The sequence below is a fragment of the Eucyclogobius newberryi genome, unplaced genomic scaffold (genome assembly GCF_026437365.1).
Source record: "Eucyclogobius newberryi isolate DKJ021-1_F unplaced genomic scaffold, fEucNew1.0.hap1 SCAF_22, whole genome shotgun sequence".
Classification (NCBI taxonomy): Eukaryota; Metazoa; Chordata; class Actinopteri; order Gobiiformes; family Gobiidae; genus Eucyclogobius; species Eucyclogobius newberryi.
The window spans coordinates 6,741,056-6,764,491 of record NW_027315857.1 but is presented as its reverse complement, the minus strand read 5'-3'; the positions used below and the strand labels follow the sequence as shown (position 1 = coordinate 6,764,491).

Below are 23,436 nucleotides of genomic sequence, written 5' to 3'. Positions count from 1 at the left end.
ACCTTGCCCCGGAATACAAACATTAACGCAAACATTAAAACATCATTCAAACCCACTAACATATACTATTTATAAAAAAACTTCCACCCGGAGGTAAACATTTTGAACTCAGATAAATGTACAGAGAGTTTCAGGAGGAAAAAAGTATGTAACCATTTGAAAGTTTTTTGAAAGACAATTATAATTCTTAGATAAGCGTATCCTTTCTCTTTGTAACCTATGAATCATGCGCTACATATAAATTATACTCTCGCCACTTTTTTAGAAGCTAGTCCAAACTTCCAAGGCGTTTGTTCTTCTCCAATATATTTAGAATTTTGTCATGTTTCCTCGACAAAAAGAAAAACAAGGGTTTAATTTTCCCTGGGCCTGTGCTGTAAACAAACACCGCAAGAGTCTTTTATCACATCTTTAAAAGTTCATCTTTAAAGTCATCTTGACCTTGGATGCAAACAAGGTAAAAGTTGCCTGGAGTTTGGCTGCGTCGACAGAGCTGTGGAGAAGAACTGTGTGACTTGCATCATCAAAGTTGAGGGTAAAACAGCATTACTGCACAGTCACTGCAGCTTTAGTGAGGTGAGCTCAGCAGCAGCAACATGTTACAGTCAGGAAGCAGGAAATAAAAAGGGCTTTGGTCAAGGAAATGAAATGTGTGGGAAAGAAATGAAGGGAAGGGCACTTAGAAATAGTGGCCGAGAGGCAAGCCACTATCATGTGTTCTGGGAGCGTCTTGTTGTTCGGGGTTATTGGACAGACTTTATTAATGCGATGCAGTTTTTTTCAACATTGTCATCCCACTGTACTTTGGAACTATGTATCCGGGCCTCAGAACTCCTGCCATGGACACAGTCAGCGGATACCTTTGCAATGTGCTTTTGGTGGCAGGACAAAAAGGCGATAACAAGGACATGGATGACACGAAAACACCGCCAACGACCAAGGACTGGACTGACACGAGTGATGGATGTCAGATTAATGGGAAAAAATGACATTCAGACTTATTAAGGAAATTTGACTGACCAAATGAGACTTTTATTTTAATTGAAATATGCCGTGGTTTGTTTTTTTATAAGTTTAGTTGAAATTGTGTCTTTTTTTTTGTATGTATGTTATATCTGTTTGTTTTGTTCTATTTGTATTAAGTCTATTTGTTTATAAAATTGGAAAGGTGGGTGGGGAGTCCTTGCCCCAAGTGGAGGAGTTCAAGTATCTCGGGGTCTTGTTCACGAGTGAGGGAAGGATGGAGCGTGAGATCGACAGGTGGATCGGTGCAGCGGCTGCAGTGATGCAGTCGCTGCATCGGACCGTTGTGGTGAAGAAGGAGCTGAGCCGAAAGGCAAAGCTCTCTATTTACCGGTCGGTCTACGTTCCTGCCCTCACCTATGGTCATGAGCTTTGGGTAGTGACCGAAAGGACAAGATCGCGGATACAAGGTCGAAATGAGTTTCCTCCGCCGTGTGGCTGGGCGCTCCCTTAGAGATAAGGTGAGGAGCTCGGCCACACGGGGGGAGCTTGAAGTAGAGCCGATGCTCCTCCACGTCAAGAGGAGCCAGCTGAGGTGGCTCGGGCATCTGTTCCGGATGCCTCCTGGGCGCCTCCCTCGGGAGGTGTTCCGGGCAAGTCCCACCGGGAAAAGGCCCCGGGGAAGACCCAGGACACGCTGGAGGGACTATGTCTCTCGGCTGGCCTGGGAACGCCTCTACCCAGCCCTGGATAAAGCGGTAGAAGATGGATGGATGGATGGAAAAAAATCTAAATGTAAAAAAGAAAGAAAATGTATTTAATTAAAAAATACCAAATACCTGCATTAAAACCTTTACATTGCTAAATCAGAGTACTGTATCTGCATTTATTTTTCACTGATTAGAAAATGAGATTCTGTGCCAGTTGGGGTTCAATATTTCTCATGTGTACATTAAAAAAAAGGGGAGTGTCTGCAGAACCGCGGCACGCGGCCGAAACTGCCATGTTATTTTTGTGCCGGCCGCGCGCTGCGGCTCCTGAAACTGCGGCGCTATTTGACCCCGTTTTAGCGTTGTTTTAGACCGCGCCGGGTTAAGGTTAGGGTTAACGTTAGGGTTAACGTTAGGGTTAGGGTTAAGGTTAAGGTTAAGGTTAGGGTTAAGGTTAGGGTTAGGGTTAGGGTTAAGGTTAGGGTTAGGGTTAGGGTTAAGGTTAGGGTTAGGGTTAAGGTTAGGGTTAAGGTTAGGGTTAGGGTTAGGGTTAAGGTTAAGGTTAAGGTTAAGGTTAGGGTTAAGGTTAGGGTTAGGGTTAGGGTTAAGGTTAGGGTTAGGGTTAGGGTTAGGGTTAGGGTTAGCCATGAGGCTATAAGGGAAATGCCGCGGTTCCTGAAACTGCGCGGCTATTTGACCGCGCCGCGGCTCTCCAGCCACGGCCTAAAAAAAATATTTGTTATTTTTATGTAGTACAATAAGATCTGAGCTTAACATCTATGACAAATGATATATAATGACTAGGTAATGACTGCACTGTTTCAGCTTTGTATTTGTTGGGGGGGGATTTTCCAAGATATTGCACATTTAGAAAAGAGTTTACAGCAGCTCTTCAAATCTCCCTCGACTGTCAACGTTGTTCAAAGAATATATCACAATGCTATTATTGTTGCTATGGCCATTTGGGGATACGTTTTAATTAAATAGCCACGGCTCAAAATGTATAGATGTTCTGTCATTCCAGTCTCCAGGGGGCGCCATAGTCGGCCGGTGACATCAGCCGCTCTTACATTACACAGCACTAACGGTCACGGTGGGAGCAGATTCAGGAGCCATATTGGATGGTCTCTGATCGATGACGTCATGCACTTTACGTACTCGAGGGGATTCACGGGAAAGCTCAAACAGAGCAGTGGTCGTTTCTGCAGCGTTGGAGCGTATACAGCCAAAATAGTGAGGCATCTTTTGTAATATTTTAATTTTCTTTGTCATTGTGTCACAGTTATTGGTAAAATGTGTGTTTCAGTGAGTGTGTAGCCAACTTTAGCTACTTTGTATTCTAGTTTTTCTCTTGGTTACTGGATACAGAGCATTTAAACGGCAAGTTCTTTACATCTACATTACTTCAAAACTGCCTCCATAAATCACATAAAATGTATTATGGAAAATTTACATTAAGAGCATATTATAATTGTTTTCTCTTCTCAAGGTTGTATTTAGAGTGATTCATGCATGTGTCATCTTTGTTTCCTGCAGTCAAGATGCCATTGCTCCAAAAGTTCTCATTTTCACCGTCCTCCTATACATAAAAATTTATTTAGTGCAGCTCGGTGGCCAAGTGGATAGCACATATGCGCTCCATGTGAGCAACTGGCAGATTTTGTTAGCAGAAATCATTGTTTGGAGATGATAAATAAAAGAAGACAAAACTAATTCTGTCACACAAAGGCAACAAATGAAACACCGTTGTTATTTGTCAATGTGAATTGTTTATTTTTCGTTTTTTATTTCATTTTTAACCCAACAGAGTGAGCGTCCCTTGTATAACCAACCTGACAACCTGACAACCTCTGCTTTCTCCAAGAAATAAAAAAACATTTATCACACTTTGAGTTCATGACAATGTTATAATTAAATATTTTCTGCACCTTTTGACTTCTAGATTGGTGATAATTAGGACTAGACTAAAATGTCCATGCAAAGTTATATTCAGTTGATTTTCTGCTTCCAATTGCTATAGCTTTTGTATCTACTTGTTCTGTAAATGCTTTGACAAAAGTGAGTATTTGACAGTGAAGATACATTTTGACATTTGGGCACATATTTTCTCTTCAATTGAGCTGCTCTGATGAGTTTCCTATGATTACAAAGATATATGGCATGTTGGGGTTGATATTATTCCATCTTTTAGGGCGTGTCAGGCGTGGCAGCGTAGGATATGCAGATGTCCTCCCCCTGTTGCCATGGTGACAGGAATGCAAGCTAAAGTGTTATCACCTATCCGTGTGGAGTTTTACGGCCCTCAGAAGAAAGAGGACGTAATAGCGACAACAGAGATGCTCTGAACTTTGAAAATAACTTTTCATCAAATGACTCCTTTTGGATTACAGAGAGTAACGATCTCTCCAAGACAAACGCTAAAACGCTGAAAGACTATGCGGTTTTAGTGGTTTTAATAGACAATCATCAGATTGCAAAAATGTGTCCACCAGATGACTTTACATGTACATATTGTGTAATCGTGTTTTACATGTCATCTCGTTCCCTTATCAGCTCTGACCCTAGCGTGCATGCTGATTGGCTGAAGCCACGGCGCCAAAACCCCCGCGGGGAAAGACAAAAGGAAAGAGCAGGGAGTTACAGACCATTACCATCCGAGCTCCAGAGCGAGTTCCATCCGAGTTTCTTTCGAAGCTCGACCCTCCATCCAGGGTCCCACCAGCAAGACCATGAGGGGAGCAGGCCTCGGGCCTAGTTAGCGTGAGCGATGCTACGCTACGGGACAAAGACTTTTCCAAGAGAAGCTAATGTTACCTCCCGGAACTAAGAAACCTGTGCCCGTTTTTAAAAACGGGATTGATGCTGCATCACGCAAAATCAAGCAAGGACCTTTTGCAACTTTTTCAAGTCCACAGCCTTTTAGACCAGCCACATCGGTGGAGCAGCACGACGGCCTTTTCATTCGGGAACGCCTCAGAGCCAAGGAGAACGCAGATCGCAGAACCGATCCAGTCCTTCTTTGGCCAGACAACGTCAGAGCCAAGCGACAGAGCAGGCCCTTGGACCCCACGCAGGCCCTTGGACCCCAAGCAGGCCCTTGGACCCCATGCAAGCCCTTGGACTCCACGCAGGCCCGTCTCCTCAGGATCACAGCTTCTGGTTCCGTTCGTATGAATGCACTTCACAGATTTAACTCTAACACACACCTAGATAGATCTAGAACCATCATGTCTAGTGTATTCCATCTGTTATTGACTCATTTGCATATTCCTGATTCTGTTTAATTCTTTGGTCATTAAATCTTCATAACCCACATTTGGTAAAGTGTTCCTTCTTTTCCAGAAAAGGGGTCAATGTCACGGTTACGTTCTCAAACCTTTAGATCAACGAGCAAATTAATTTCCAATTAATTAATTAATCTAGATATCTGATTTTAGAGTTGTTAAATTGCCGATTATCCGGCTGGTGCCCCATTCTACTCTTAAAAATACGATTCAAACTTACCCACACTTAGGCAGTGTGTCATGTTTGAATTCTTGAACAATTCTTTAATCAATATCAAACCTGAATGCCCCGCCTCCTTCACAAGTGGGTGGACATTCATAACCTTACAGTACTTGTACTAGTATGTTACCCTACAGCAGTGAGAAATGTACCAGAATATAGTTACAGTATTTGGTTGCTTCCCCACACTGCCCATGCACACAGACTGATTCGATCCAATTGTTTCTTCTTCTTAGGATTCAACAGCATCAAGTAGTTTGACTCAAATGAAAACAAATCAAAAACACTTTATTTTAGTTATATCTATTCCATTTTTGTAAGTTTTCACAATCACCATAGTGCTTGAAACTATGTGACATAAAAGGTTACAATTCAGGTTAAATACAGTTTCAGGAAAAATATGTGTTGATGTCTTTGGTCGTCTTGGTGGAAATCTATGAGGGACACACAAGGAGCAGCTTCTGATGTAATGTAGGCGGATGTAGGAGGAGGAGGGGTCAAGGGTCAAGAGCAGTCATCCTCGACATCTAATAGTCAAAGGGGCGTGACCTACCGGCTCAGTTTTACAGAATATCAATGGACAGAGAACATAAGAGGATCCAGATGGGGGACATTTCAGAGTCTTAATTGTTTGAATGTGAAAGAACAGTAAATAAGAGTACATTTTTGTGCAGTTTTTAAGTAACAAATGTCATCATAACGAATGAGAATAAATTAAAATGTTAAATCAATTATATGGAATCTGTACTGTTGAATCTTTTGGCATTCATTGTTTATTTGTTGATTTTTGTTTATCATATTTGAAATTCTGTTTTTCATGGTTGTATTTTACTGAATCCTTCCTAATAAACTATTTGTTCACTATGAATTATGTCTGTCCATGCTGTGCAATTTTAGTTATTATGTTACCTAATATTTTTTCTGTATTATTCCAAATTTTCAAATAATCTATCACATGCAGAGTCTGTAATATCTATTGGAAGCATTTTTCCCACTCTGCTTGTATTATTATTGTTTGTTTGTCTAATCAGATTTACTGTTTGCATACACTTTTATTATTATTTTTGTAAGTGTTGTTGTCATCATCATTGTCCTTATTTATCCCTAAAAAAAATGTCTATATACACACAGATTTTGGTTCAAAATAGTATAAAAATGCATGAGCTGCTGAGGCTTCTTGCCGCGTTCTGTCACTGCCTCATTATTGACTGGGCCAAGCAAAGGTCCTCTCGTGATGGATGAGGATAATGCCCTTTGTCCTAACCTACACAGTCTCCGGGGAGGCGTACATAATCCATATTTATTCATATTTCAACATGTGAAATATAGAGCCTGGTCTGGTCCCTTCTCCATTAGATTAGGTTACCTTCGAGCCGCTCCCCGGTGCACCATTCAGCCACTGTTAGCCGTGACTGTGACTGGAAACACTGGACATCCAAAACCTTCTTCTGCTTTGGTCACTGCAGAGCCATAAACTGTATTAATTGCACTGTTTAACTGGTGAAAGGATACAAGAGTAATGTTTTTAATTATTACCTTTTTCCCTTTGGATTGGACATATTTTGCTTTTTGTGTGTCAAATATAAGAATGATGAGAAATTAGGGCAGTCGCTATAGCTACAAACAATATAAAACAGAATAATACATATTTGATGATCAAAATGATGCTGACACCCATAGACATCTTGCATTTTGTCAAGAGTTTACAAAACAGTATTGGCCTTTTAAACTTGTGCTTTTGTGAGGACCAGCCGCCTTCATTTGTACATTAAGAATTACATCTTATCACAAGCATTTATTGTGTAATTTGGCAGTCAAAAATTTTATTTTTGTACTTCTTTGCTTAAAGACACTTGAAATTAGAAAGTTAAAACAATATTTTCAAATATTCTCTATGCAGTTTTATGTTATATTGTATGCCATACTGTGGAATGTTATGGTGAAACATTTCAACATAAACAAGAGTTGCATCCCGCTCACAGTAATGACACAGCTTTTATACATTTTAGTGCAATAAAACCTAGAACTATAGTCTATTTTAGCCAGAATAAGGTTAATAATTCACTTCAATTTAAACGTTCACTAAATGCAGAATGTCTTTAAAAGGTGTGTCCTGTGAAGCCACGCCTCTGACTGTGAAAGGTGGTGGGTGTGGCCATAAGGGGCTGATTGCTTGACAAACAACTTCCAGGAAAATTGTGACATGAAAAACAGCAAATAAAACCAAATATATCATGACGTTACTTCCCCACGTCATCCAAGATAAATTAGATATTTAAACTATGAACCATGAATGCTCTTTTTACCAAGTAGCATGCATGTTAGCCATGTTTGCTCATGAACAGGAAGCAGGAAGTAGTTGGGTTTGTTTGCTGTCTCATCAGTGTGAAGACTATTTAAGCACTGTGGACCTATTAAACCACTTTTCATCCATTACCTTTTATCCGATTCATGTCCAAAATGTCCTCTGTGTTCAAGCACTCTGGAGGACCGATTCTTCTCAATCCAGCAGCTTCTTTGGTGAGGCGTTTCAGGGCCAAGATGCCGAGGGCCCCTGACAGAAATGTGGTACCCGAGCAAAATCCAGTCCAGCCTCTTGGTGCTGACCCCCAGGTTTAGACTACTGCGTTTGACTACTGTAACAGCCTGCTCACTGGCCTCTCCAAACAAGCTTTATTTTAATGCATTTGATTCCTGTTGTGTGAAGCACTTTGAGGTACCTTGTGTACGAATTGTGCTCTACAAATAAACTTGCCCTTCCTTTTATTATGGACCATATTACTGGCATTAAGTGTTCTATTTCATGAATATTTCAGACAAGTTTAGAAGTGTATGTATTCAAAATATCCTAAACAATATATTGTGTGACACTTTCCCTCAGGATTATTTACCCTCTTCATTTTTGTATACTGACTGTACATGTTAACCCGTTACAATACTATTGTTCGTGATTTTGTTTCATAATGCATTCATTTACAGCCATTTGCATTACACTGATCTTAAACAGTTGCTCCACCCTCCAGTCTTTGCATTGTGGCTGATCCTGAGCCACGACTTCAGTGTCTCTATCCTACTGTACTGATGAAATATTACATCTGGAGTGATTCTGCAGCAGAACAGAGCCAGGCAGCAGTGCGCAGCCTGAGTGTGTAGGATGATGGTGGAGGGCAACCCATTGACTGTGTGTTTGTGTCTGTGTGGCAGACGGTGGACGCGTGTAGGCAGCCGGAGCAGAGCGGAGCTGTCCATGGTGCTGAGCCTGCTGCACAGTCTCTACGTGACACCGCGTATGTACCGATGTAAAAAACAATGTCACAGGAGTTTGTAGTCCTCACATAGGGGTGCATGTAAAAGAAAGCCCCTGTATCTCACTGTCTGATGCTAAACGGAGTGCATTTTGCGCTTAGATTTCGCTGCCACTCCAACGCACAGCTTCCTCGCCTTGTGCTGCGCGTAAGTCTCCGCGAGGCGGTGTTTGACTTCAAATGCCATATTTAGGAAAAACGCTTGATGTCTTTGAGTGACTGCAGTGACGGCAAATGGCGTGCTCTGATTTGAGTGCTCGTGGAAGAGCGTGCGAGAGCCAATAGCAGGGGGCGTGGGGGGAGCGGCGCTGCGCACGAGTATCCGTCCGCGTCCAGAGCGCGAGTGCTCGTTGTAGGCTGAGAGCGGAGAGATATGGACGCGATGTGGTACGGCGCTATATAACACGCGGCAGGACTATGTTCTTTTTAAAGAGAACCTCCTCCTCGCGTTGTTTCCACTCAGTGATGTCGCGTATTTGTGTGGCGCACCTGTAAAGAGCGAGACAGGCACAAGCCGGCTTTTTTAATTCTTTGATTCCTTTTATTTATTCTTTTCCTTTTTGTTCCCTTTTGTTCCATGCATTTTCTCACTGGAAACCATTTGTGTGTTTTTATTTAATAAATATTTCATTTCCTCATTTTATATTGTTTGTGTTTGATTTTATGTTCTTAAGTTTGAGCTAAAGAGAGCGGAATTCACCATTTTACGTGCTATTGGCCAGGTGTTTGAGATTGTTTGCCTAAGGACGTCCATAACTTTCATTTGTAGAAACGGTAAGATATTTTTTACGCATTTGCTCCTTGAAACTGAAACCTTGTCAGATGGTGTTCAGGCAGCCAGCAGAACACTACTGTACCTTATTGCATGTGAGCCCATAGGACAGTGCGTGGTGCATTCATGGCTCCACGTTGACGACGCTCTACTCTCGGTTGTGGTGATTGTACTTGGGAGACTGAGGAGAAGTGGGCAGTGTCTGCACATGTGGCCATTTCCACTGGCTCCTGCACGGACTATTTGATCACTGACATTTCAAGGTTAGAAGGATGGTACAAGCCAAAGGGAGTGTTTCGATATTGGGGAGGATCTTTATGCTTTTTGAACTAACCCTGGATGTGCACCTGGACTCATGACATGTGATTTTCAGACAATGGTTTTTGCCTTGTAAGCGCTAAATGTATGTAATAGACCTATGCATGTATATAGCCTGCATTTATTGTACAGTGTGTGGTTTCAGTGCAGGATGGGCGGTAAAACACAAAGCCAGACTGAGGGCACCTCCTGACTTCTCAGAGTGGTTGGGTTTAGACAATAAGAGCACTTTGATGAAGAGAGGCATGTGGGGTTTAGTAGTTTTGATAGTAAAGTGGTCAAACTGTTCATTCAGACTTTATTTCATGGATCCTTTGACGGACAAAAAAGGGAAAAAAATCTATGGTAATATGTTGAAATTGGCCATTTAATCTCATTCACATTATAGCCCTGTAGGGTGTGAATCTTTGTTGGAACATGCCCAATTCTAAGCCCATGGTAATTATTTGTGTAAAATCCTGTCGGTGTTAAAGCTGTAGCCAAAGTTCCCCTTTAGGGTAGAACATTTTTCGTTGGGTATAAGAAAACCCATCTGGCTATTTGTCCCTTAGTGGAGGGATTGTATTGGTGCAGAAGCACAGTACCAAATTGTAAATACTAAACATAAATTAATGTAGTTGTCGTTTAACTGTTAAAACCATCCTTTGTTGGTCTTTTATAACCCACGTTTAAATGGCATGATCTTGTCTTATGGCAACGTCTATTTTCAGAGAGACAACCTAGTCAATATTGTATAGCTCAATTTAAAACCCCTGCGATGGCTATAATATAGGCTGGTGGTAAATTATGGATGGAGCAGGTCTGTCCTGAAAGCAAAAAGGTTACAGCAAGTTCAAAATATTTAAAATAGAAACTGAATAATTTCGTAGGCAATGCACAGATGCAAAAAAAAAACTGTTTAAATATTGTAAACGTAAAAGTATTTCGCAGTTTAAAGTCGACTGGCACTAAACCCTCGTACACCTGCGCTAAATGAATTATCCGATCGTCCATTTCCGCGTTCAAACTTTGTCTCTATTCTGATTGGTTGAGGCTCTAATTAGTTTATTTAGGGTGGCCGCGTTCCCGCCAACGCCCCCTATTCACTGCGGAAAGACTGCGACCTAAAGTTTGATGTCTCCATACTTTACATCGATAAATATCCCCGCAGCCGCCGACTAAACACCTCCAGGTAAGATAAACCACGGAACAACAAAAAAAACCCTCAGTGTGCGTCCAAAAGGCTCGCGGCGCAGACCTCGTGCTGTGGCCGCAGACGCACGCGGGGGTGAAAGTAGCTCAAAGCCGCCGCACTTTCTCCTTTTTAAATGTCCTTTTGACTCGTTACTAAACACAACAATTACAACACGCCCGCAGCACATCTGTGTCCGAGCTGTTTGCAAAGCACGCCGCCGCCTCACGTGTGTTACGAGTCAGGTCCGCGGAGCAAAAGGCCACGTTGTGACAGAGGCTGAATTAAAGCGGGTTTTGGTGGTTTATGGCCGCGGTTTGTGTGACGGTGTCGGCGCCGGCGTCTCGTGCGGCAGTCCGCGCAGGTGCAGCTCGTTGTCTCATCAGCGGCGCCCATCTTTATTACCTTTTTGAAATTCACGATTAATGCAAAGTTTTGACAATAAAAAGGTCAATATTTCAGCATTTTCCCCTTGTAAATGCGGTTTGTGAGTGTCCAATGTCTCAGAATAACCTCAGTATGCTCTCAATGGTGTAGGAAGCCTAGAATGAGACGGGGAAACTTTACTGTGCTTAACTTTGTCAAAATTAAAGGTCGTGGCCTTTGTAAAGAATGATTTGCTTGACTGTAGTTGATGGTCCTCAGTTGGAGAAGCATGGGAACTTCCTCAATGTATAAATACTATAGGTGTGGGCAAAATTTGCATTTACATTTATAGTATAAATGCTTTAAAATAGTGCAGATTTAAAACATAAATGAATAAGTTATGTTCTAAAGTGATATTTCTTCACTTTTGGCATTTATTACCTTTTTAGAGGCGTTTCACGAACAAACTGCAATTAGACTTTTTATTAATCACATTTCAGTTGAATTGATACTCAACAACAAAAATAGCCATTCTCGTGAATATTGCCCACTCCTATTAAATCCATGTATGCATTTCCATGTGCCTTTCAGTGTGTGTCCTGCGTGGCCAGTGAGCAGCTCTGAGCTGGTGAGCGACACAGAGAGCAGCACTTGTCTTTATACATTATTGAGCCTTTCTAAATAAAGGCTGCTGCATAGGAGCTCCACGCCGCGCAGCCAGGATACGGCTCCGTCCGGGGCATGTGCCACATGACTGTGACACTGCACCCTCTCCCCATCCCTCGGGGTGACGAGGGAAACAGGGCGGTCCTGATCCTGCGGACATCGGGACATCACAGCGTCCTCGCCTCTGTCCTCGCCTCTGTCCTCGTGTGGGCCAAACCAGCTGTATAAAGATGATTAGCACGCGGTCGCCTCACAATTTGAACCGCACAGCTACTTCCTCTGCGTCTCATGCCACTGTCGTATGCGTGTCGGGCAGTGCAAATGGAAATATCCTGCGTATGGTCATGTGCTTTTGGTCAGACGCTGAGACGATCCCACTCTGTATCTGTTCTCAGACTCACTTACAGTAGAGTCCCAGGATTAAATGTCCCTTGATGCAAAATACCCGTCCATCAGTCTCATTGTCTCTTTTGACTCTTGCGATCAAAAGCCGCTGACGTCACAACTCTGCTCGTTTGTGCTGCGTCAGAATTCCCATTTCCCCAACTCCAGCAAACAACTCCTGCTTATTATTAAGTCATGTTCACAACGTGTCCGACAGCACACGAAAGCAGCGCCAGGTTTAGGGTTGTGTTTGTGTCCGTGGAGATGATTTGTGAAGCCGCATGAGGACTGTGTTTATGTTGAGTGTGGGTCAGAGTTCACATGAAGCTTCTCTGTCCCTTAACGTGAGTCAGAAGATCTGAGCTGCTGTGGAGCTGCTGTGGCCGGCCTGTAGTGTTCAAGGTCACTGTATGAGGACAAGATGCAGGTCCCCATGAGATGTATAAACCCTTCAATATTAGGTCAATGTAGGGATGGACAATATTGGTTGAATTGTATTATTATTTTTATATTTATTTGGCATTATCTTGCACAGAATGTGAATGGATCCTAAACGTGTATACATTTGTATACCCTTTTTTATTAGAATCTCCCTGCCATTTCTGTTTATTTTACTATTAATTAGCTCTTTTTTTACTATGGACGTTACACTCTAATGTAGTACGTCTATAACGCTATCAATTGCTATAACGCTATCAATTGCTATATATTCATTTTTTGCTAATATTTCCCACCTATAGATCAACGTTTTGAAATGGGTAAAAAGTAGTGTAGTGTCTATGGTTGAGATCAGACTCAAGGAAATGTGTCCAGTAATGTCCCCATAAAGCTTTGGAAGTCCAGCGTGGGTTGTGCAGTGTCACACACACGTCACTGGCTGCACATTCTGAAGTATTTAAAATACTTGGTGTATAGTACATGGAGTATAAAATCATGAGGAGCGCATGGAGCTGCCTTAAGAACATGACCACAGTAAAAGTGACATTAATCTGCCGTTTGTGGATAAGAAGACAAGAGCTGTCCTTGTGCATGTTTGTGTGAGGCTCCAGAGGACAGGGCTGCCTCGCCTCTCACTCTGAGTCCAACATTTTGGGAGAGATGTGGTGCCAGGTATCTTGTCCAAGTGTTTATCTAATGAAATATTTGTGCCTTGTGGCTCTCTGCGGTGGGACAACAGCCAACATGTGTGCTTTGTACTAAGGTGAAACATTTCAAACAGACTGAAGCTCGTCACTGTCACAATATGTTCTTTTGGCTCCACACTCCTCCACTGAACAGCAGGACCTGCACCTGACTGTCAAGTAGTGCTGAGTCACATGACACTGCTGTGGTCCCACCCTGACACAGCTCTGACCCGTAACATCACAGTGAGCTCTGTTCTGCTCTGTCTTTAACATCAGTTTAAACTCAACTCTGAGAGAGATGAGTATTTAAAGGGGATGCTGCTGGAGTGAGTGTACAGTTTTAAGTAGTGCCTCATATGAATCTGCAGTTTTCAGGGACATAATGAGCATGTGTGAGTGATTGGACTGTTTTTTGAATGTTGAATTCAGTCATGAGACTGCTGCAGACCTCACTGTTGCCTCATGTGGAAACGGCTCTCTCAGATGGAGGTGTTTGGAGGTTTGAGCTGCAGGAGGCTGTGGGTAGGTCACTGGGTCAATAGCTCGTCACCAGGAGTTTAGTGGTGTTTTAGTGGCATGTTAGGGCTGTAGTTTGATCGTGACAGATGTGTGTTCCTTGTAGATGTTCTGCTTGTGGTCCTCTCACACTGTGTAGACTGTGGCCCCTCCCCTCTCTCGCTGACATGTGCTGACCTGATGCTGCTGCTAATCTAACTGAGTCTTCTGTCACGTTTCAGACGCGCCTCCCCTCTGTCATGGCAGTCAGACTGTGCGATGTGGCCTCTCTGCTTAGGAGCGGGTCGTGGGCGCCTGAGCCTTGGACTGGGGTCTGTGGCACTTTTATTTCACTTGTGTCCGTGCTCAGGCCATACCAATGACGCCACGCTAAACTTTGAGTTCAAACAGTAACACATGAGTTCCAGCTTGTCTGTATTGGTATGGTCTCATGCAGTGTGTGGAATGCTAATGCTAAAGCTAGCCGCTCGTGGTGTCCTGGTGCATGTGCTGATCTAAAGGATGGCTCTTCACACATTGACTGCTGTTGTCTCAGGCTGCTGTGGTTGCACATCCGGGCTGCTCTGCTCTCTCTTCTCTTCTGCTTCTCACGCTTAACACATTCAATTCTGATCACTTTGTTTTATACAAATTAACTCACCAACCAGGCCCCCCCCCCTGTTTGTGTTCACGTCTTTGAGCAAATGTCTGAAGAGCGTCCTTTTTAGCCAGTGCTGAATCCTCCACGCCAGAGCCAGCTTTGACTTGTTTCTTTTCTGTCTCTTTAGCAGGTAATTGCTGCCATGGAAACACAGCTGTCCAACGGGCCCACATGCAACAACACAAGCAACGGCCCATCCACTATCTCCAACAACTGCTCATCTCCTGTGGAGTCGGGCAGCATCGAGGACAGCAAGACCAACCTGATTGTCAACTACCTGCCCCAGAACATGACGCAGGAGGAGCTCAAGAGCCTGTTCGGCAGCATCGGAGACATTGAGTCGTGCAAACTGGTGCGGGACAAGATCACAGGTAACGCGCACTACAGACTAGTGCTGCTTTATGTCCCGATGTCCTCGTGCACTGCTTGGATTCGCTTTTTCTCCTGTTGTAGTTTGTGCTTTAGAATTGTGCTTTAGACTTTGAAAAGGCTCCTGTTGTTGTTCTATGTTGGAAGATGCTTCACCAAGTGGTCAGCTTATTGAGTATTTTTACCTGTGGCTGTGTGAATAGAGGGACTTCATGATCAGCCTCAAGTCATTTGTTGGCAGTGGTTTTATATGTGGTTGTATGGTAATATCGGTCACAGATGTCCCACCGATAATCCAATAATTACATTTTCTACTGATAATTTGATCTGATAATTATAAGCCCAAAATATTCACCTGCTTTTTATCTGAGCTTGGCCCCGCCCCCGGCTCCAGCTGCACCCACAGGAGGATAGTTTACGTGTAAGGGCTTTTTTGTTTTGGAGTAGAGATATTTCAGCCCAGCCCCGCGATGCAGGGGAGCGACTACAGGCTTAATCTAACAAGTAATATGAAAGTTTTCACCACAGCAGTTAGAATACAAACACGAGCCAGCCCTCATCAGCGATTAACCCACTTGACATGGACGCTAACCGGGTCGGACTGTGACAATCGTCTTTTTGTTTTAGTTCTTGATCAAACCAAAGAACGATAGTGCCGCTCTGTGCAGTGAGAGGCGTTTGTCTGTTTGAGCCGCTGCTGTGATGATTGTTCAGTGCAGCTCCGGTTTTTCTGCCGAGTCAGCGCTTTGGCTGACTCCTCCCCTAACTTTAATTCACTATTTTTATTGTTTACGGACACAGAGTTGAGATGGTGTCACTCGCAGTCATTCATAGCAGCCACTGTCGGCGCTGCAGGTGTGAAGCCCCCACATAAACCTGTAAACTATTATCATAACTTAACATGTGGCAACAAAATGAATGAACTTAATGTAGGTTCAGCCTTGTGGGCCATAGATATTAGATTATTGAATTTAAAAGCAGGCAGATTTTACTTTAGGCTTTTTATGGTATATCTGGCCTCATTTAGACCTATTAGCAAAATAAGCTTAATATAAAAATGTATTATCGGTTTTCCTTTATCCGTTATATGTGGCAAACACAGAAATGATCAATGATCAGTGTAAAATTCATGATTGTGTATCCATACTTTTTATAATGTGACTTGTGTCTTTTCTAAACCCTCAAAGGAACAGGCTCATGTTCACCTCCAACATGTCCATTACATTTAGCTGTAAATGATCTCATTGTAGTGAGAACGACATGAAGATTCACTCTCAATATAATGACAACCAAAATATTGTGATCTTGTATCATCAGTTAAGACATGACTGTTGAGACTGAATATTGCACATTTTAAGTATATGTCACACCAGAAGCTTGTCAAAGCATTTAAGAAAAATGTATTGTATTATTAAATTAATATTTTGGCAATATCGTATGCATGAGATTTTAATATTATGTCAAGTTTGTCGAAACACAATAATCACACTTTAATAAACTAGATTCTCATTTGAACAAGTATCAATATTGGGGGAATCACAAATTGGACAAAATTGGACTTTTCCTGACAAGTTTTAAAATGGTTGTGATCAATGTCAGAACAGGTCTAAAACATACTACTAATTTATGTTAAAAATGACTTTCTATTGTCAAAAGTGTTTGATATTTTCCCTGTGGCATTGTAATTTGTATCGACTAAAGACATTTTACTTGGTACCAAAGTGACGTTTGTAATTGGAGTATTGACACATCACTAGCCTCAGGGCTGTAAAGTGTGACATATTGAGCAGCAGTTGTGATGTGTGCAGCCTGAGAGCACAAACATGTGACCACACACAAGTTTCACAATCAAATCCAAGTTGCTTATGCGGCACATTAATGTGCTGAAGCGGCTGGAGCTGTTGAACTTGACCAGTGCAGATTGTACAGAGACCTGTGTGTGGGAGAAGAAGATTGAATTGGCGCTGTGCTCGTCGAGTGGGTGTCAATCTATTGTACAGTTTGGAGATAAACTGAAGAGAGCAAGGCTGATGTCTCTGCTGTGGGACCAGGATATTAACACAACTAAAATGAATATCTCAGTATTTGGGGGGGGACGGTTGAATGTGTGAGCTCTGTGTGCCAAGCCTTTGCTCTTAAGTCCTTTTCTGTTTTTGACAATGAAATGTCTGTCTCTGATTACAGGCCAGAGTCTGGGCTATGGTTTTGTCAACTATGTGGACCCGAAAGATGCAGAAAAGGCCATTAATACTTTAAATGGCTTAAGGCTTCAGACCAAAACTATCAAGGTAAGCTGTGTGGGTGGGTGTGTGAGAGAAGCTCCTTTGACAGAGGGGGAGGGGCTTTGAGGAAGGAGTAGGAGAAGAGCCTATTGTTAATCTGGGCACAGCTGCCCAGCTCCACTCACAACTGTTTCTATGGTCACAGCAGCGCCGCGCGCCTTCAGAGGAGCAGCCCATTAGCATTCTGCGCACACACTGCTGTCCACACACTCCTGTACAAAGGTCTGAGGACCAGGTCCAGTTCAGTCCAAATGACAGTTATTAATTTACATGTAAATAAGCACATGTGTTGGAGAACTTTCTAAACCCGGCTCCTCCACAAATCAAACAAAAGATACAACATTAAATACTTCTATCTAGATCCGAGCTGCTCTGTCAGAGGTGCAAAAACCCTGAATGAGCCACAGGAATGTATTTTACAAATATTGGCATAAACTGAAGTATGAAGGAGACACACAGCGCTCCTCAGCTCCTCACTCGCACACCTCAGATGATGCTCCACGTGTTCTGAAGCAGTTGTGTTGTCTCCTCAGGTGTCCTATGCTCGGCCAAGCTCCGCCTCAATCAGAGATGCAAACTTGTATGTCAGCGGTTTACCAAAAACAATGACTCAGAAAGAACTGGAGCAGCTCTTCTCTCAGTATGGCCGCATCATTACCTCACGCATCCTGGTGGACCAGGTCACCGGTGAGTGGCTGTCAAAGACTGTTTTACTGAAGGTGCATCATGTTTGTGTCTAAATGTGACGTGATTGTGTCGTCAGGCGTCTCCAGAGGAGTGGGCTTCATCCGCTTTGACCGGCGAGTGGAGGCGGAGGAGGCCATCAAAGGGCTCAACTGTCAGAAGCCGCCTGGTGCCACCGAGCCCATTACGGTCAAGTTTGCCAACAACCCGAGCCAGAAGACGAGCCAGGCTCTGCTGTCGCAGCTCTACCAATCGCCCAATCGAAGGTACCCAGGGCCCCTCGCACAGCAGGCACAGCGCTTCAGGTAACGGAGCACACCCGAGCGCACACCCACATGCACACCCAGAGTACACCTCGAGCCCACACCCGAGCCCAAAGCAGAGTGCTACAGACAGAACAAGTCCATCGTGTTACTGTAGCAGTATAACGCTGAGTACATGTGTGCTCCAGCCCCCACACACACACACACACACACACACACACACACACACACACACACACACACACACACACACACACACACACACTGCTGTGTTACTCATCTGTGCCATGTTGTCACCATTCATCATCTGCACACAACCACACTCCTGTCTGCTCTAATGCACCTCTCTCTCTCCTCAGGTTGGACAATTTGCTTAACATGGCCTATGGAGTCAAAAGGTAAACACACACCGCCGTCAGAGCGACTGTTGCACTAAGTTGCATAGTTGAATCACATTCACCTTGATCTATTATGGACACAGCGTCCTGTTTTAAAGCGCGTTGCATCAGAGCCTTTCAAGATTTGGCAGTGTTGAGTCCGGCTCTGAGGACACGCCCGTCATGTGTCGGGGGCAGCTAATGCTCTGAGACACTTTCTGTGTGAGACTGGGGCGCAATCACAATACACTTTGAATTAGAATCTGGAACAGTCCACCTGGATAGTACGGTTGGTTTGGGTCAGTGTGAATGTGCAATTTAACTCTGATCCTGGCCAAAAAAGCAAACTGCGGTCTGGTTGTGGATAGGGATGTCAAGATAAACTGTTTTTTCAATTTACTGCGATAATTTATGGCTGTGGAACGTTACTTGTGGGTTTTTTGTTACCTACGGTATACAGCAGAAATGTCTCCAGGATCCACTTAAAGGTGGTATGGACGATTTTTTTCAGCAAATTTGTTATCATATTTCCTCGTGGCGTGGATAAATCATTAGTCCTGCCACGTATCAATCGTAAAACGCACCTACCGCTCACCTGCAGCTGCGTAGGGTTCGTGCCCACGTTTCCGCGTGCCTAAGCGCATGGATCTATCATAATATAGTTCCCTCAGTGACGGGGCAAAATGAAGACGGAGAAAGACATTTCGAGTTGATGCAGAAGTGGACAGAAATCTACGGGAGACGAGCGATGCGATGTGATCCGTTGCGCTAATAAACAAACGCACGTGTGTGTTGTAACAGTCCGCACGGGGGAGGTGCATGCGCACTTCCGCCTGTGTTCTCAAATCGCCGAAAAATCGTCCATACCGCCTTTAAGTCACAGGCGGCACACACATGTTTTGGGCGTGTAGCATGCAGCGACTTCCTGAGTTTACACGGGGCAGAGCGAGCGAGCACAGAACATACGTGAAGGAGAGAGAGGAGACAGGAAGTACCAGAGCATAATCTTACCTGTTATTCCTCACAAAGCTGTTTGTTGTTGTGAGCCAAAGGAAAGGGTTTGAATAAGATTAAATTTAGATTATTTAATCCATTTGTGGCCATTAATTTATTTTCAAAAATATTTAAGTGTTTTAAATGCTAGGCAGGTTAATTGTTATATACGAATTTTCCTCTCAAAGGAATATTTGCCAGTTAAAATATATAAAAAAAAACTAACGTTTACGTTCTTTGTGAACGCAAATGAAGCCGAGCTTGATAATGAGACAAATTACACGCAACGTTGTAGGAGTTTGAAAGTATTACTTACTATAAAAATAACAATGCGATAACAATAATAATGGAGCTAAATGGATCCCAACAACAAAAATGCTTGAATTGACTTAAATGTGGACACGTGGCTTTTGCTCTTCCATTATTAAGCTGAAGAGGTCAATGTGAGGTCACACTGTACGTCTCAATCAGATGAGATTTCTTTACTCTGGACTTCTTCAAACTTCTGAAGATTAAACACATGGTCTGTGCTCTGACGCTGAGCTTACTTGTGAGGCAGGTTGTGAGCTAAACTCAAGACAAAAAATGAAACCAAACACTGCTTAAAGGTGCCATAACATGCTTTTTTCATGTTTCATAGTCTATCCTAAGTGTATATCTGCTAATAATAAGGTTTGTGCAACACCCTTAACATAATAGTTAAGAAATATCACCCAGACCTTGGACCCCCTCACCAACCCGGAAATGCAAACGGCTTGGTTTGATATTCGCCCCCACCCTTGCGAAGAGCGATCTGGCTCCCCCGCCCAACCCGTGACGTAGTCTCAGTGAGAGCGTGTGTGCCCCGCCCACCCGTGACGTAGCCCCACAGCTGTGTGCTGTAAGCTCCGCGGTGCGCCGCACCCCGCGAGTGAGTGAGAAAGAGTCTACTTTGAGACTAAATAAAACTGGTGTTAATTCTACAGCGTGCGCAGAACAGATATTTATATAGATCTATGTGCTTGTCCTTATGACGCGGTCTTGCCCCCACCGCCCGTCAGTTTGGAGATTCGAGGAAAGGAGATAGTCTGTAATATAGCTAAACACTGCGGGAATCAATCAAAAAAACACTCTGGGTACATATATGAAGCACAAATAGCAACGTAAGAAGGTTAAAAGCTCTGAAAAGTCGATTTTGCATGTTATGGGACCTTTAAGTCCCACTCCATGTTTGTGTTACTGATGAGGCAGAGGCTCATTTATTTGGCTGATTCTGTGAGCAGCGCCTCTACAGGCGAGGAGGAGATGTGTCTGCTCAAAGAGTTCAGTCCAATGACTTTTGTGAATGTGCCTTAGACTCGGCCCTGGGTGTTGTGTGTGTCGTTGGTGTGTGTAGTGAGTAGTGTGTAGTGAGTAGATGTGATGTAACTGGTGTGTGTGTGTCCACAGCCGCTTCTCTCCGATGGCCATCGATGGCGTGACGAGTCTTGCGGGAATAAACCTCCCGGGCCACGCGGGCACAGGCTGGTGCATCTTTGTGTACAACCTGGCGCCCGACGCAGACGAGAGCATCTTGTGGCAGATGTTCGGTCCATTCGGAGCCGTCACAAACGTCAAAGTGATCCGCGACTTCAACACAAACAAGTGCAAAGGATTTGGCTTTGTCACCATGACCAACTACGACGAGGCGGCCGTGGCCATCGCCAGTTTGAATGGATATCGCCTCGGAGACAGAGTGCTGCAAGTGTCGTTCAAAACCAACAAAACACACAAAGCCTGATGTGGATTCGCACAGCCTGAGACTGAACCACCTTTCTACATTATTAAAGCTTTGTAAATCTGTATTACCACGACATATTTAGCTTCGAGCGCCGTTACTTTCTGTTCTTCTTGCTATGCTTTATGCTTTGAATCTCCTTTAAAGAAAAGACGCCGGCGTGGGCCTGGCGCTGATGGACCGTCTGGACTGGCTTAAACTGGTTTAGTCTTTGGTTCATCTCAGTCGTGTGCGTCTGTGTGGTGCTTTCAGTTCTGTCTGTCGCTTTAGCCTTTAGTCTTCAGTGGTTACAAAGTCCTTCTTTTCACATATTTGCCGTTGAGTTGATTTGTAAGTATTCTGTTGTATTATGACTTGGTTATTGGTTGGCTGCATAATGTTACATATTGTAAACTTATGGATAAAAGACAAAAAAAAATTCTTAAGCAGTACCTTGCCAAAGAGCTAAGAACCTCTTTGATGTGGGTTTAAAGCATCTATTTTTATAAAAAGAAAAATTTGGAGACACTTTTTACTGGACCTGGAACAAAATATTTTGACTTGGATACTTTGAGAAATATCTTCATATGACACCTTGTGAGCTTTTGAACTTTACAAGAAAGTTTGCAGCGGTTGAAATTTCTGGAGAGATTTATGATGTAAAAGATACTTTTGAGATGTTTGTATTCTCTTAGATTCTAGATCAATGGCAGTGATGGTTTCATTTGTAAATCATCTGTGGTCCTCCTGTCACTCTGGTGTTAGCAACTCGCTTCCTGTTTGGTTTGGCATCGACGCTAATGTGATGAGGAGACGCCCTAAAGTCAGTTCTTCCGACACAGGAACCTGAAGCTGGAGTTTAACGTCACTAAGAGGACACACTGAAGTTACTCTGAGCTTTGAGCTGTGTAAATAACCTTTATGTTCACTATTTGGCCGCTTTCTGTTCTCCTTTCAACTTGTTTGAAAAGTGTGATTCTAAATCATTTGTTTTATGAGTCTTTTGGGTTTGAATATTTAAGATTTTAATTTAAGTTGGCCTTTTTTGAATCTGGTTTGTCCTCTGGACTTGCATTACAGTGCATCAATTTGTTGTTTGGTCTGTAGATAGTCTTGCTTCGTATAAAAAAAGGTATTAAGAAACTATAGACATTTTTTTTTTTTTTTTTTTTTTTTTTATATATAAACATTATAGATATATATTTATGTGGTACAGAATGGATACAAACCACAGGTTTGATTATTTTTTTTTTCATACTCATATATATACGTAATGCATATAACCTGTCTTTAAAATCGTAAAGTGTATATTGCTTTATTCACTTTGGGGAAGGCTGGAGAGAGGGTGGAGTTGAGAGTGACTGGCCCCGCCTCCCGCAGCAGTGTGCTATGCATTCCAGTTCTGATCTGCGACTGCTTTTCCTTTTGTGTTTCTTTGTGTTTCTTGTAAAGTTTCTCTTGAGTCTCGATGAGCTGCTGTGAGGTCGGACCCACAGTTTGAGCAGGAATTTGTGTTGTGCTTTTCTAAACAGTCGCTTTGATTTGGCCTGAGATTCTCCTGATCCTGTCGCTGCGGTGACGAACTGTGGGCCCCGCCTCTTATCTCAATTCTTAATGTGAGAATGATTATTTATTTAAAGTTGTATAGTCTGACTTGGTTCATTACATTTTGGAATAGAATATCTTTTTGAGTATCTAAAGAGGATGTACGTGTTTACTTTGTGTTTGAATACTTTTTCATGTTCAGTACATCAATAAATATAAGTTGAAGGGCAATGCAGTTTTTGATGTATTCTTCTTCCTGCCTGAAGTTCCGTTCTTCCAACATGAAGCAGCCAAACTCTCCAGCGTTTCACAGTGAGATTTACAAAATACAATATATCATTCATGTTAATGTATCAACAGATGATTCCGACGTCCCGTCTGTCAGAGGATTTCAAAGGTTAAACAAAGCTGCACATTATAGTATAGTTGGTGCCAGATTAGTTTTAATTCTTGCTCTTCTTAAAATGAAGAACAAAAGTGGAGCTAGAAAACTCTCTGCTCCAACTGAGGCCTGATGATTTTGTGTGGCTCATTTTCCAAATCCTTTTCTTTATCTTGAGCTCCTCTTGTGTCCGACTGATGACTATAAAGACAAAATAACAAGATGCTTTTAGTACTTACCATATTTTCAACTTGAGTCATTTATTTTATGTGTAGAGTAGCCAAAAGTATGAAGTAAGAGTTACTTCAAAACATTACTCAAGTAGAAGCATAAAACAGTATTCCAAGTAAAGTATTCAGGAAACTAC

General features: G+C 42.9%; 1 protein-coding gene across 5 annotated transcripts; it reads left to right on the top strand.

Moving 5' to 3' along the window:
- The first annotated feature begins 8,620 nt into the window (after positions 1 to 8,620).
- On the top strand, positions 8,621 to 22,918 carry elavl2 (ELAV like neuron-specific RNA binding protein 2). 5 transcript variants are annotated; one of them, XM_072458481.1, is made up of 8 exons: positions 8,621 to 9,256; positions 14,021 to 14,110; positions 14,570 to 14,810; positions 16,993 to 17,096; positions 17,624 to 17,777; positions 17,854 to 18,079; positions 18,397 to 18,435; positions 20,836 to 22,918. In XM_072458481.1, the coding sequence occupies exons 2-8, from the start codon at positions 14,039 to 14,041 to the stop codon at positions 21,164 to 21,166; spliced, it is 1,167 nt and encodes a 388-aa protein (XP_072314582.1). In that variant the 5' UTR covers positions 8,621 to 9,256; positions 14,021 to 14,038; the 3' UTR covers positions 21,167 to 22,918. The 5 variants fall into 5 exon arrangements, with proteins under 5 accessions (XP_072314582.1, XP_072314585.1, XP_072314583.1 ...); XM_072458482.1 differs by having other exon boundaries at positions 8,625 to 9,256; positions 14,567 to 14,810; positions 17,854 to 18,040; XM_072458479.1 differs by having other exon boundaries at positions 8,626 to 9,256; positions 14,567 to 14,810.
- Positions 22,919 to 23,436: the final 518 nt, after the last annotated feature.

Coding starts and splice junctions, on each gene's coding strand:
- elavl2 (XM_072458479.1), top strand. CDS start 14,039: ATGGCAGTCAGACTGTGCGATGTGGCCTCTCTGCTTAGGAGCGGGTCG. Junction 17,778..17,853: donor CCTGGTGGACCAGGTCACCG/GTGAGTGGCTGT, acceptor TTGTGTCGTCAG/GCGTCTCCAGAGGAGTGGGC. Junction 18,436..20,835: donor ATGGCCTATGGAGTCAAAAG/GTAAACACACAC, acceptor GTGTGTCCACAG/CCGCTTCTCTCCGATGGCCA.